Source organism: Salminus brasiliensis, chromosome 7, assembly GCF_030463535.1.
Source record: "Salminus brasiliensis chromosome 7, fSalBra1.hap2, whole genome shotgun sequence".
NCBI classification, from domain to species: Eukaryota; Metazoa; Chordata; class Actinopteri; order Characiformes; family Bryconidae; genus Salminus; species Salminus brasiliensis.
In genome coordinates this window covers 31594723-31610455 of record NC_132884.1, presented here as the reverse complement: position 1 = coordinate 31610455, position 15733 = coordinate 31594723, and the positions used below count along the sequence as shown (strand labels likewise).

General features: G+C 41.2%; 1 protein-coding gene across 4 annotated transcripts in view; it reads right to left on the bottom strand.

Moving 5' to 3' along the window:
* Window positions 1–15733, bottom strand: part of chchd6b (coiled-coil-helix-coiled-coil-helix domain containing 6b) — a 47243-nt gene that overhangs the window by 18397 nt on the left and 13113 nt on the right. For 2 of the 4 annotated variants that reach the window (XM_072684608.1, XM_072684609.1), the window contains 2 exons: window positions 14702–14725; window positions 11155–11238 (listed from right to left, as the gene is read on the bottom strand). In XM_072684608.1, the coding sequence (XP_072540709.1) occupies window positions 11155–11238; window positions 14702–14725 (108 nt within the window). The remainder of the gene's footprint in view (window positions 1–11154; window positions 11239–14701; window positions 14726–15733) is intronic. The other 2 variants (XM_072684610.1, XM_072684611.1) reach the window with 2 other exon arrangements.

Sequence of the window (15733 nt, the reverse complement as noted above, 5' to 3'; positions counted from 1 at the left end):
AAACCTGTAACTGAAGTGTAGAGGTTTAGCTTTAATTCAAAAGGTTTAACAATAATATAGCATTAACAGTGGAAATTACAGCCATGTTTACATAGTCAAAATCATACTCATTTGGGTCGGGCTCTACCATTATCCATCTGTACTGAGAACCACCATCAGTATTGCAGTTTCCGACAGAATCTGAGCAGAAAGTATAGCTTTACACATTTTCAAACTCATCCTGCTATTTCTATCAGCAAAGACCAGTGACCCAGTTCCACTGACAGTCACGTATGCCCATGCCTTAACAGTGCCTCCACCATGTTTGACAGATGTGGTATGCTTTAGACCATGAGCCCTTTCTTTCCTTCTCTAAATTGTTTTTTTTTATCCATCCAAAGAATTCTGTTCCAGAGCTGGACTGGCTAGTTGGATGTTTTGTAACAAAGTCTAATCAGGTGTGTTATTATTGGAGTGCTAGTTTAAGGAAAAAGAACTTTCTCACATTCATACACATTCATAAAGACCCGTCTCTTGACTGTAGATTTTGACAATGCATATGACAATATGCCTACCTACTTGAGAGAGTTCTGGAAAGAGTCCTGCAGTCTTGCACTGTAGTTGCCCTCAATGGTATTTCAGGCCTTTAGATTTGCCTGAGTTTGTCAATGAATTCCTTTTTTTTTTTTTTTTTTTTTTAAGAGTGCAACAAATTGTTGATTTGACCACTTGTACATTCTTTCCTTTGTTTCTGAAAGGTTTGTTTTCTTCAGCTTAATGATGGCTAATTCACTTGCGTCCTATACTTGGACTCTATATTGAGAGTGCCCATGAACAGCTACCAAATGCAAATTCAACACTTGGAATCAACTTCAGACCTTTTATCTCCTTAATTAGTCACTAATAATGAGGAAAATTGCTTATCAGTTAATTGTCCAATTACTTTTGAGCCTGTGAAAATTAGAAGCCATGTTAAAATGCCTATAATTGCCAATAATGGCAATGCAGGACTGTTTTGTTCTTCCGGTCCTGAATAAATACAAATACACACACACACACACACACACACACACACACACACACACACACCTCTTTCCCACCATATGACAGTAATGCAATATATAAAGACATGCAATATATAAGTGTAGACGAAAAACACAGTGATGACAGAGAGGAGACCTAGAAGGATTAGAGGAGTGAGCATGTGCTTGTGTGTGTGTGTGTGTGTGTGTGTGTGTGTGTTGTATCTGCGGCACACTCAGGATTACTCTCTATGGCAGAACTTAACAAAGAGTATGCCGGATTAGTGTGTGTATACTGAATCTTAAAAAGCCTGTGTTTGAGCTGTCGATCAAAACACTTTCCCCACACACACACACACACACACACACAGAGAGAGAGAGCAGTGCGATGCATATGTGTCAACTGAGAGGAGATTAAAGGGCTCGCCTCAATAGACCAAGGCACGGAAAAGAGAGAGAAAACGGAAGAGCAGGAGAGAAAGAGAGATTAAAAAAAGAAGTGTCTTCCTGCATGTTTCCATTTGCTTGTGTAAGCAAGGGAGTGCATCAGAGTGTGTGTACCTGTATTGTGTGTGTGCGTGTACATATCTGTGTGCTCATGGACGAGTATGATAGAGTGAATGCATGGATGAGGGATTGAGAGGGGGTGATAGTTGTTTGTGTGTGTATGTGTGTGTGTGTGTGTAATAAGGCAGTAGAGAAGCTACTGTGTGCTGAGGTAAATAGACTACAGGGTGTCAGTCTGGTCCTAATAGGGCTCAAAGTCAAAGCAAAGCTGCTGTCAAAATGTTTGTTCTGTATCACACAGCGGAGGGGGGTTGGTGGGGGTGGATGGATGAGAGGGGGAGAGGGAGAGAGATATGATGGTCTCTTCAGAGCTGCACAAATGTTTGGGGAAAAAAGTACAGTAACAAACTTCAAACTTGATCCACTAATGAAGCTCCACCAGAAAGACTGACAATTATTAGTCCAATGTTTTCAATCTCACTACAGCAGAACTCAACACTGAATGTGTGTAGATATGTACTGTATAATCTGTGTCTGTGAGCAGTCACATGGAAAAAAATTATTTTTTATTTATTTATTATTTATTTAAAGTTTATTTATCAGGGCATAATAAAACCATATGGTCCTTAAATAGGTAGATTCAAGCTCAGATGACCAACAAGACCTTCCACCAACACAAATGAAGCCAAAACAACTAAATATACCCCATTAATCAGTAGCTTGTAGAACCACCTTTAGCAGCAATAATTTGAAGACATGGTTTTCTGTATGACTTTCTCAGTCTCTCACGCCGTATTGGAGGATATTATGCCCGCCCTTCTTTACAATGTTGCTTCAGTTCAGGTTTGGGCATTCGTTTATTTACAGCTCTTAAGCACTTACGCTTCCAACACAGCATTTCAACTGGGTTTGCTTCTGTTCTTTGGGATCATTGTCCTGTTGCATGACCCACTTTTGGCCAAGCTTTAGCTTCTGGACAAATGGCCTCATGTTAGACTCAAGATTGGTATACAGTGATGTTCATAGTTGACTCCATGACTGCAAGGTGACCAGGTCCTGTGGCTGCAAAACAAGCCCAAATCATCACCACTCCACAAGCATGCTTTACAGTTGGTTTAAGGTATTTGTGCTGACATGCTGTGTTTGATTTTTGCACCGTGCAGTATGACCAATCTCCACTTTGCTCGTCTGTCCAAAGAACATTGTTCCAGAAGTCTTGTGGTTTGTTTAGATGACACATGCTGCCATGTTCTTTTTAGAGGGAACAGGCTTTCCCCTGGCATGCCTTCCAAACAAGCCAAACTTGTTCAGTCTTTTTCCTAATTTTACTGAACTTTACATGAACTTTAACATTTAACATGCTAACAAATACCTGTAAAGTCTGATATACAGCTCTTGGGCCTCTTGCAGTTTCTCTGCGCATTGCATCGTCTGATCTTTTTGGTGAATTTGCTGGGACACCCACTCCTGGGAAGGTTGGCAACCATCCACTTGTGAATAAGCTTTCTCACTGTAGAATGATGGACTACTAATGGTTTGGAAATGGCCTTTTAACCATTCCCAGATTGGTGGGCAGCAACACACACCTGAATACTCCAGACCAGCAAACTAACAAAACTTTTATAGAGATGGTCATACTTGACGATGATCAATTCATTAAGGCCATTTGATTAGCAGCCCCTGGATGCTATTTAACTATTAATTCCTATGGAGCTGTAATGGTGTACATAACTTTACACATACTGCTTCTGCATTTTGGCTTAGTTTTTGTTAAAAAAAATTATTGGCTGTAAAGGTTGTATCTACCTAATTTTAAGAGTAGATTTTGTTTTATTATGAAGTCCTGATATGTAAAATTATAGAATTCAAAGAGGGTGTACTTTGTTTTTCACATGTCTGTACAAATGGGCAAGCATAGGAATCTGAGCCACTTTCACAAGAGCCAAATTATGATGGCTTGATTACTGGGTCAGAGCATCTCCAGAACATCAGGCAGGTATTGGGGGATTTTTTTGGTATGCAGTGGTTAGTACCTACAAAACATAGTTCAAGAAAGGACAACCAGCACCTAAGGCTCATTGATGCAATCTATGGAGGCACCACGTCACAACTTACAGGACTTGTAAGGATCTGGAAACTGCTAATGAGTTTTGTAAGTATCACACCACAATATAAAAATACCCACATAGGTATAAATACATATACTGGCATGGCAACAACAAAGATGATGGATGAATTGTATCCCAGCAACAGTTTGTGAGAAAAAAAAGAACCAAAATCACTCAATCGCCCTTTGTAATGCACACATCGGAATCTGCCCTTTGCATTTAACCCATTCCTGCTGTGAACACACATACAAACACACACACGCACGCTAGGGAACAGTGTGCACACATGCCTAATGCGATGGGGAGCACTAGCTGCGGCGCCCTGGGAGTATATGGGGGTTAAGTGCCTTACTCAAGGGCACTTCAGTCGTGTGTTGTCGGTTCAGCGGCTCGAACCGACGACCTTCCGGTCTCATTGCCGCCTCTGTAACCTTCAGGCCATATCTTTATTTCCCCACCAGACATTTCTGCCTGTTTGGTTTTTTTTTTTCAACATGAACAAAAATAATAGCAAAATACAACACAAATTCAGATGTATAGTGTGTATAGTTTGGATGTGTGTCATGTATTCACATTTATTCACAGCTGAATATTCATATCTTTGGTTTATTTCTGTAGGTTTTAGCTATGAGACTAACATTGCTAACAAGTAATGTAAGCAGTAGCCACCAGTCTAACATTATGCAAGCCACAGGGATACTTGCTTAATTACTTAATTTGCAAAATGTGACGTAACTTGTAACGATTCTGTGGATTCTGACACTGTATGACAGGTTATCTATACAAATGAATAAATGTGCAGAATTTTAGGGCGTTTTAACACCTGCACCAACACTGTTTAATCTGCTTAAATCTGACTCTGGTTTGGTGTGATTCGCTTGGGCGGGGGTGAATATAGTTATCGCACTCCAATGCGGACCAAAACAAAAGCATTGACACCCTTGAGTGTGTTTATACTTGTCAGCTTAGGTTCGATTGTGTCTGTTGTGGTTCGTTAAGGGAAATGTGAATGGCGCCTTTTGCAGCACCAAACAAGCGTGAGCAGGTGGGTCTCGGGCCGTTTCTTAACGATCTCGGGTCGGTTCAATTGAGGTATGAACCAAATAAAGCAAGTGATGTCACAGGATGGTTGTGTTATAGGTGTTATTGCAGCTAGAGTTATGCATGGGTGAGTCTCCATGCAGCCCACGTCTCTTTGCTTTAACTTCTTATGCCTGACATTTTAGTTTAGCGGGGCTCTGTCCCAAACCGCACAATACCACACTACACAGTGTACATGATCCAAAATGTGGCTTAATACTGACATGAACATGATGTGATTTAATTAACCAGGTTTAAGGGTCCAGCGGTTAGATTAATTTTTTAAAAAATAATTATTGCATTGATCACGCAGGACACCACCCAGTTTGCTCCAGTGCTGAAAAACTAAAGAAAGAGACTAAACATGTCCTGAATTAAGATTAACTGATGATTTTTGGCAAACCATGGCATTCAGGGGTTACGTTGAAGAAGGCTCAATACTGCAAACCTACTGAGGATTTAGGACTAGGCTTAATCCGAATCGGCAAATCACACCTACTGATAACATACGGCTGCTTTACTACAAAAACACTTGAGGGAGAGAAAGGAGACTCTATTGTCTTTTGAAAGGAAATTCCATTGTCTTTCTCTCTTTCTTCTTGTTTTGATCCCCCCCCCCCCCTTCTCTCAGTAACGCTAACTGTAGCGTTTAAACGGTTTACTCACACGTTAAATACCCCGGAATGCTGCAGGGTGATAAGGGAGCACAGGAGCAGCGGTTATGAAGGTGCGGAAGAATGAACGAGAGATGGGGAAAAAAAGAGAAAGAAATAAAACCGAAACAATTCAGCTGTGTGAGCCTGAGTTAATTCACTGTGCAAATAGAACGGCAGCCCTGGTGGCTCTCAGTAGCCAATATCTCTGCTCCATTTCACTCCAGCACTGCAAAACACACTTCACGACAAGCTCCCTCTGTCTCTTCCCCTTTCTCCCTCTCTCTCTCTCTCTCTCTCTCTCTCTCTCGCTCTCGCTCTTTCTATCTATAAAGAATGAAAGGAAGGAAAGGAAAGCCAATGGTGTCTAAAATAAAATCTTACTGCATGAGGAGGAGTGAAACACATGACATGTACGGCTTCAAAGGGAATAAAACCGAGGGGTTTCATTGCTCTCTGTGTTGCCAAGTTTCGAGCAAATCAAAGAATACAGTCCAGAAGAAGCCCAGAAACCGGCTTAGTGTCCAAATACTAATATACAAATAATTTATCGCTGAGTAATGCTAATTAACAGACAGCACCTTTTATTTTATTGTTTTTTAATGTATGCTAATGAGCACCTGCTTAAAATGCTGTTGCTCCACTAAAACGGCTCATTTGAAGACCTCTGAAGTTGCTCTGTGGTATCTGGCACCAAGATGTTACAGCAGATCTTGTCTGTAAGTTGCAAAGTGGAGCTGCCATGGATCTGTGTTGTTCCAGCACATCTCCCAAGTAAACAGCGGGCACACATCGGATATAACAGGAGAAGAAGCAGAGAACCACAGAAGCAGACAACCTTCTTCCAATGCTCCAAGATTCAGGTTTTGATGCTTGCATGCCCACTGTAGGTGATTGTAAATGGTGGACTGGGCATTTTAATGGTTAGCATGGGCGCTCATGGTTTGCGGCTATACATTCCTATACGCAACAGGGTGCAATGCACTGTTGGAACACTTTCCTTCCATAACCATCGTTAAACATTTCTGAGATTTATGCCACAGCTGCCTTTCTGTTGGTTAAGACCAGACAGGACACCTAACATTGGTTTGTGGTTGGTCCCTCTTCGGACCACTCTTGTTAGGTCCTCACTACTGCTGACCAGGAGCACCACACAGGCCTTGCATTATCTGAGATTTGCCAGCGCAGTCGCCGGGCCGTAATGATTTTGCACCTGTCAAAGTCACTCAAGACTTCCCACCTCCAACATGCCAATTTTTCAGATATCATCCAACAACATAAACCTTGCACGTGGCACTTTCACAAGATAATAAATATCATACGGTGGTTGGTCACAATGTTTACCTCATTGGTCTACGGTACCACGCAGGTGTTACACATCTAAAAAGATGATACGTGAAGCTCTTTATCCGGATAGTCGGTGTTTGTTTGTTCAAAAACAATAACAATTATACATTCTAGAGATGACAGGATGTTGAGGCTGATAATGATGGCTGATCCACTTCCCCTACGAGGCACATTAGTTCTAAAAACTTGCGTGTTTGAGTCAAATATGGTTAAAAATCAAAACAAAACAAAACAAGACAAAAACCAGCATGCTGGTGACATCCTATCAGGACACAGTGTGGGAGTTTCAACCCTGGCTTTAATGGGATTCTGCAGCCATGTGCAAGGTCCATATTGCCATCTAGAGATTGAATAAGAAACTGCAGCATCCCGTGAACTCACACTGACCTGACCGGCTAAATTATTGGCTGATAATCTGATGGCATGTTTGGACTGAAAATTGAGTAATAACAATACACAGACAATTGATTCCTCCATCTCTATCAAATACACAAACAAAACACTGTACATAAAAATATGCATAGAGAATATCAGTATACATATCAGTAACTTTATTGACCAACAACACATTCTGACTCCTGCATTAATGCTAATTATTGTTTAATAATGTTAAATAAATGTCACTTACAGACAAGATAAATAGTTTGAAAGTCATTGCTGTGTATACATCTACACATCCCACAGCACAACCTTTCCTAATGTTTTTATTTTGCCCTCAATTTAGTCTCCATTTCCTGTTGTTTTTCTTCCATCTCAGCCCAGCAGCCCAGTGTGAGTGTGTGTGTGTGAGTTGATGAAGGCCACACACTCCTCTGATGTATATGCAGCCAGTCACTGCATCTGTTTGAACAATTGTCCACACAGGACTGCTTAGTGCATCAATGTGTTTGGAGAGGAAGACTAAGCACTCAGCTTTACCATGTTCTACAGCTGACTGACTGACAGCACCGGAGAGAGGAACCCTGCCTAGCTTCGTTTACAGAGAGACCACAGAGGAATGGACCACAGGGATGGGGTAAGGGTAGGCAAAATATAGCATCATGGTGCTTGAAGATATTTTACACAATGCATGACATGCATCAAGCTTTTGTTAAGCAGAGAAACCGCAACAGCAAACCAGCAGTGCCTTTGTAAAAGTGGAGAAAGACTGAAATCAGATGATGAAAAGATAATGGTTCTTGCTACACTTGCTGCTGCTGTTTACAGTCTCTTTTTAAATCAATAAGCAATTGTTTGATAAAAATATCAGCAGTAAGTATGTTTTCGTCTCTACAATTATTACATATCACATCCGTAAGCACAAATAAACAAACACTGTATGCAGTAGTTGGAGTGGGCATTATGACAATATTTGATTGTTTTGTGATAGATTTTGTATAGTGACACACAATATGCTATTATCTTAATTCAAAATATGCCATTATGAGCATACTGTGGATATTTTTTTATTATAAAGACCATAATTAGCCCTGTTTAATTGGAGTTCAGCAAATTTTGGGAATGAGAGAGCATGTGGATGGCAGTTTTTAAAATCTGTCGAAGTATCACAATAAATGTAGTGTATTGTTAAAATGTACTTACATATTGTGAGAACACATTTTTCCCATTTCGCCCAGCCCTAGACAATAGTCAGAATGTGATGCTTTGTCAGTAAAGTTATTGATATGTTAGTTAGTTGAAGAACAGTTAGACGATCACAGGTTTGACTGTGTCTGATTTACTTTAATAAAGTAAATGAATACAATCTAGGTACTGAATGGGAACTCTAAATACTGGGCTTCCTCAAGCTTTGTAAATGGTTAAGCTCACACACCCAGTCACAGAGTACAGCTTACTTGTATTTGTATTCTGCTTTCATCATATAGCCATAAGCCTTTACACAGTACTCCACAGTACAGAAAAGTGAGGATGCATAAAAAAGCAGTAGCTTTTGTATAAACACACAATCAGAAATCGAATCTGGCTGACCTGGGTTCCACTTTTATATGCAATTTTATAGATGTCCAAATATCTACACTGATTAAGTAAACAAATGTGACACAGGTCAATTTGTATGTATAGCATTGATGTAATTAATGACTCAATCTAACTGCAGAGGGAGCCCATGAGTATAAAAATACACATTCTCATATAATGCTGCTTACAACCATTTCCAGAGACATACTCCTTGTAGCATTTAAGTAAAACAAGTGGTTTGTTCATGGCTGATGTGCAATGTCTGAAGCAGAAAAGCCTCTGATTGGCTGCATTCTACCCTGCCTGCTTCTCCCTAAGTTGCACAATTATTATAGCTTGCAACCCCCTACTTTTTCAAACATGGTGAGAGGCGGGACATACGCTGATATTAAGGGTGGATATACAGTATAGTTTAGGGGGTAATGGGTAATATATTGATGAGCCATAACATTAGTACCCAATACGGAGTATGCCCCCCTTGTGCAGCCACAACAGAATTAAACATTTAAAGCATGGACTCCAAAAGACCTCTGAAGGCGTCCTGTGGTATCTGACACCAAGGCGTTAGCAGCATATCCTTTAAATCCTTTAAGTTGTGAGGTGGGACCTCCATGGATCACTTCAATGAGCCAGTTCCTTGGTGCTCACGACCGTGTTGCCTTTTTGACAGTTGTCTTTTCTTGGACCACTTAAGTACTGACCACTGCCACCATCACAATTTGGCACTTGTCAATTTGCTTGCCCATTTTTCCTGTTTTTAACAGATTAACTTAAAAAACGGACTGGTTACTTTCTACCTAATGTGTCTCACTGCTTGACAGATGCCTCTGTAGAAGACAATCAACTTCATCTGTCAGTGGTGCTAATGTTATGGCTGACTGGTGTAAATATAAATCAATGTAACGTATCAATAGAAAACAAAATGGTTCTAAATCAACTGAAGGAATCAATCTACAGGTAATCATCTGTATCTTTCCATTTTTATTCATAGCAACATTCATTTTGGTTCCCATGGGGACTATTTGAATTCTGTGTGTTTGAAAATATGGATTTGAACAGCAGAAATGGTTAAAATTGCCATGGCTATTCATCCTTTACTTACGTCTGCTTCAATTTCCTTTCGATCTGTATTTTTCCCCTCACTCAATCACTCATTTTCTCCCCCCTTCTGTGTCTCCCTTCTGGCCAGCGTCTTTCTCTCTATTTAGACTCGGAGTGCTCTGAAGGACGTGGGTGTTGACAAAGCCCATCTCAAGCTCGAGGTCAGGGCTTTTACTTTGAGAGTGCTGCCGAGAGAGAGCGCTTTCGTACGAACGTCACTGCGGTGGCTTTCAGACATACAACTCTTCGTTGACTCATTAAACTATATGCAGCCCTAATTTCTTGAAAGCACAACAGAAGTCATCGCTCTCCATCTCGGGCTCTGGTTGCATTTGTTTGATACCCCTGCACCATCCAAACAAGGTTGATAAACACAAAGCTGCAAAGTGGAGCAAATTGGATTACACCCGCAACTGTACTTTCAGAACTGCTCGCATACAAACACGGCCAAATGGAAAACAAACCGGTCAGACCAGCCTAAAAGGGTTTTAGAGTGACATCCCTAGGAGGAGCGCTCCTATTGGACAGTTAAGGCGTTTTCATCTGGGAAATTTCCATGCATACTCCGGTCCAAATCACATCTCCAGGAGAGGAAAGTGTAACAGCATTCTAAATGCAAAAGATTTTATTTCAGCTCTTGACAAACACAGGACAGAACTAGTGGAATTTTCTTTAAATGCTTGTTTAATGGTCTCACACGTGGACAGTTTAAGGAAAGAATGTCTTTTCTATGTCTTTTCTTTTTTTTTTTTTTTTTACATGGTGAGTAGCTCCTTAATTATCTCCCATCATTCAAGCTCCTCAGTTAGGAGTTAGGGCCAGTCACGCAAACGCAGACGCTTTGAGCTACACAGACTGGGTTTTGTGCGTAGCTGCATTCAAACATGTCACAGCACATTTTATAACGCAGCACAGCGATACACTTTTGTGGGCCGAAAGTGTTATTCTGTTACCAGAGCCCCACCAGTTTTTACAGATGTAGTTGAACCTGTAGAGTTTTTAGAGCTTAATGTTAGGTGTTGTCTATTGTGCAGTCTTATGTGATCCCTGCTGGCGTAGTAAATTGTGATTCAGGTCATGGTGTGAAATTAGGTGTATGCATGGCTTTTGAGCTCTCAGCCAAGCATTTCACTGCATGGAATGTACCAAGTATATCTCTTGTATGTGACAAATAAAACTTAAAACCTGCACCGTTTCACTGTTTGTAAGATTTTACCAGTGAAACAACTGCTGACATGGCCAGGTAAGGTCGTCCGAGCAAACCACTGGCCAAAGACCAGGACTTGTGCTTTGAATGAGGGTTTTTTTGTTTTTCAGATCAGACTCCATTCATTTATTACACATGTTAAAAAAGACAAAACGGTTTTCATGGGGTGTCCTATTTTTGTGTGTGCATGTTACCTTCTTCTCCATCAGCTGCAGTTGTTCTTTGTAGAAAGCAGCCAAATGCTTCAACTCAGCATCTTTCCTCGCCAGTTGCTTGGCCTTGGAGAGACGGAACAAAGCGAGAGAACCAATGAGACGCAGATAGAGACGCTTATAGCCATGTAATCTCACCAGCTCTGACATTTCCCATTAAAACAGAGCTGTATTCCAGGTGTTCTCATTTTTGTTTTCAGAAATCCAATATGATCTTATGCCTCACTTCACATTACTACCTCAAATTTCTGCAAACATTTTTGGCTCTACATGACTCACATGCCACAACCTTCTTGAACGTCGTTCACACCAGATTTAAATGAATACAACCTCCTCCGCCCCACCAAATATCTGAACAACTGGCAAAACTAATGTAGTGTGAAAGAGGCTCGAGGGCCATGTTTAGGATACTTGGGAACTGATGGATTTTCTGCATGTGATGAACGAAACGTTGTCAGGTGTGCACCGGTCTCAGAAGATTCGGCCGATCTGAGACCAGCTGTCATGTTCTCACGAAGCAGGACGTGTTCTGGTGATATTCCAAACTGGTCTCGGATCAGCCCTGAAGCAAAAATGAAACTACGTGATGCTGATGCGTTTGCATGGCAACATTAACCCAGGCGCACGATAGTGTGCAGTTGGAGTATGAAGCAAGATGTACCTGAGAGAGACTGATGCTACCTTAAAAAGCCATCCAGCACATAAAGACCTTTGCAGCGAGCACAAAGAGAACAGAAAAGAAATGATTAAAATGGAGAAAAGCAAGCAGAGCACAGGCGCAAGCACTAGAGACAATTCTGCAGAGAGAAACAGAAGAAAAAAAAAGAGGAGCGAGATCAAGGAAAGAGAACGCAACACAGCCGATAAATGAGAGGCAATGCGGTTAAACCACTACACTCTTAAAAATAAAGGCGCTTCAAATGGTTCTTTGAGAGATGCTATAGAAGAACCACTTTTGGCACCATAAGGACCATGCATGAAGAACCTCTGACAGGTTAAATGAAGCTTCACTTGAAACATGGGCTCTTGTTCACCAATAGCACAAAGAGCATTATACAACCGAATGCTCGACAGTCTCACTCAAACGCATTAAGTACAAACTGCCTGAAACCACAAATTCGCCAAGTTCGGTTTTATAAACCTGTCCCAACTGTATGCACGCCCTTACTCATGTTTAGCCAACATATCCTTTGATTATGAAGCGTTATCATGAAGAGTGACACGCTAGCAGTCAATTATTTAACAGGTGTAGAGAGGGAGTAGCTTAAGCTGAACAAGTAGCGCAGATGGTTTTACGATTATGTGGCTTAGTGCCATCTCACCCCCCCCCCATTATTTTACAACTGAGAAATGATCAAATACAAAGATCGGTTTGCTCACAGGGTCACAGACTAAGTGAACACTGTGCACAATTTTAAATCAATATTCATTAAATGTTAAGGCATCAGCCTGACAACTATTACAAATGTTCAACTGCTGTGAATCTGGAGAGAGAAGCTGGTTAGCTTTAGCTCGCTACAAAAAAAACTGAGATTCTGGCTGACTGAAAGTTCACTTATAAACATGTAGGCTAAAATGGCTCAGATGGAGCGACTGGTGTTCCAGCTCACCACAGTATAATAAAATAAGTGCTTTAATAAATAAGGTGATTACATTAAAAATAACATGTAAATCTAGCTTTTTCCTTCTTGCTCTTTATTTATTATTCTGGAAAATAGGTCACCGGAAACAACAAAGCCACCGTTAATGTTGTCTAGTCATGTTTACTGACCATTTGTAGGGAAGCTTTTTAAAATCAGTTGTCCTTTTAGTTGCTAAATATACTCAATACATACACATCTGCCTGCTGCCCTAGAACCTCCACTGAATAAGAAAATAAGGGAAAGTGTAAAGGCTAGAATCTGGGCTTCTTTATGGATTGCCAGAGCTAGTGTGTGTGTTCATGCACTTTGGGCTTGATGGAACATGATGGTACCTTCCAATTATTTTATTTCCACCATTAATTTAAGTACATTTCCTTATAGAAAAGATCTGACTTAAACAAACCTTCTTTCAGCATGCTGGATTTGCCAGTTTTACATTACATGATGATGTACAGTCTTATGTTGTCAAAATAAGTAGATTTTTGCATTTTGCATTTTAAAAAAGGCACCAACATAAGATGATACCCACATGTTTAGAATACCCAAATGCTCAGAACAACCTCAGTTCTCTCTAAAATATGGACGAATGGATTTAACAAGGTCTCATTTTCACAGAAGTAGCAGAATGTATGTATAAAATAGTACAGCGAGAGGCGGAAGACAAGTATCTGAGTGTCCATTGATCAGTTTTCCACAAAACCATAGACGGACGCACAATCCACCGATTAGATGAATGGCAGATGACGAACGCACAGATCCACCAGCTAGACAGGGAGAGAGGCAGAGATGAGTATCTCGACCCATCTGCATAGTCTCTGAACTCCGGACGCGAGTCCTGTATGATCTGGCAATGAGATGCGATGGGGAGATGGGCGGGATCTACAGAGTCAGGAAATGTTTGAATGGTAAAGATACAGTATTATTAGAAACATTAAGAAACGTCACATTTGTCGTGCCGGCGCTTTTGTAGACTCCAGAAGGGTAAGGAAATGCTCACTTCTACTTTTTGGTATAAAATGAATCATTTATTTATAACTTATTAATCACTGAATTAACTCAATAGGTTAATCTTGGAAAATAGTCGTTAGCAGCAGGGCTAAAGACACTGGTGAATAAGGCCTACGTTTCCTTACAGTACCAAACGTGGCTTTTTAATGGCATCGCTCAAAGAACCATTTGACACGCCTTCATTTTTATAAGAGTGTAGACACAGTGGAATTCATGGCTAAGGTAAGACCTTATGTAATGCAATGTAATGACACGTTTCGCTACTGACAGATCGACATTTTGCACTCTAAAGAAAGCCAAAAAGATTTAAATAAGCGGCCAATTTAAGTACGAGCCCTGGTGCCTGTGCTGCACTTTGTTTCAACTCTTAATGCCCAATTTCTTCAGTTGTTGACCCATCATTACTACACGATAAATACATGCATGTGTAGCCCATGTCCGCTGGAATGCCACCTGTAGGACTGTCATCTAATGCCTGCGTGACACAAATGAAATTCCACACAATGGCCTGGCTTTTAGAGGCTACACACACACACACACACATACACACACGCACATATAATTGCATAGAGTGTAATCATATTGCCTATTTTTCTTCATTCAGTTAGTGTTTACTGGCAGGAAGGTTCCATTCACTCTGCTATGCAGATGATGTGCAATTTTCTAGCTGAATAGCTCCAAGTGTTGTGATGGAGGTGTCATCTGTTTGCGCGCCTGCGTGTGTGCGCGTGCGCTGTTCTGTTCTCGTGTGTGTGTGTGTATGTATGCGCGCGTGTGTGTGTGCTTGCACTTCCATTCTGTTATAATGCACAATGAAAACATGCCATTTGAATAAAGAGAGAGAAAAGTAAGATTAACAGGGAGCAGCTTCTGCTTACCCAAGCGTTCAGCTCAGCTGGCTGCTGCGAAAAAGCAAGGGGGTGGGGGTGGGTTTGGGGGGCGTCAGAGGATGAGAGAAAATGAGACAGAGAAAAAAGAGGGATATTAAAGTGTGAGAAGACAACGAGGGAGATGGGGAGAGGGAGGAAGAGAGGGAGACAGAGAGGGAGAGAGAGAGGGAGGAAGAGAGGGAGGGAGGGAGAGAGAGAGAGAGAGAGAGAGAGAGAGAGAGAGAGAGAGAGAGAGAGAGAGAGAGAGAGAGAGAGAGAGAGCGAGGGAGGAAGAGAGGGAGAGAGCGAGAGAGAGAGAGAGAGAGAGAGGAAAGAGAGAGAGAGATCAAAACAAAAAGGAAGGCAGATAGAGAGACCATAGGACAACAGAATGAAAGAAAAAACAGGATGGGCCAAAGAGAGAGAGAAAAAAGGAGAGAGAGAGAGAGAGAGAGAGAGAGAGAGAGAGAGAGAGAGAGAGAGAGAGAGAGAGAGAGAAGGAGAGAAGGAGAGAGAAGAGCAGGGTTAGGTGCTCATTCATGTTAATCCTGAGATCCAAACACTTTGAGAGATCCAGTGGAAGCTCACCGGAGTGCTGGAGTGGACTGGCTGACGTGTGCAGTAGAGAGAGAGAGACACGTCTTCTAATCACTGCAGTTAATGTAAGTTGCACCATTGCTGACACAGATGTGCAAATGCACAAACACACACAGCTTGTCTAGTCCCTGTAGAGAAGCACTGACACCAGAAAAGGACTCTCTGGAGCAGATAAACATGAACTTATTCATATTTGGTTGGTGCACCATCCAACACTTTTGGGATGACTTGGGGATGAGGTGGGGTGGTGATTATCCAATATCCTAAGCTCACAAATGATCTGAATGCAATCAAATTCTCACAGCAATGCTGACCAATGTAGTAAACAGCCTTCTTTCCTGGACAGTAGAGATAGTTACTCCAACAACAGCAGGAAAAACTCTTTTGTAATATCATTGATTTCAGAAAAAAAAATAAATAAATGAGCAGGTGTCCCAATACTTT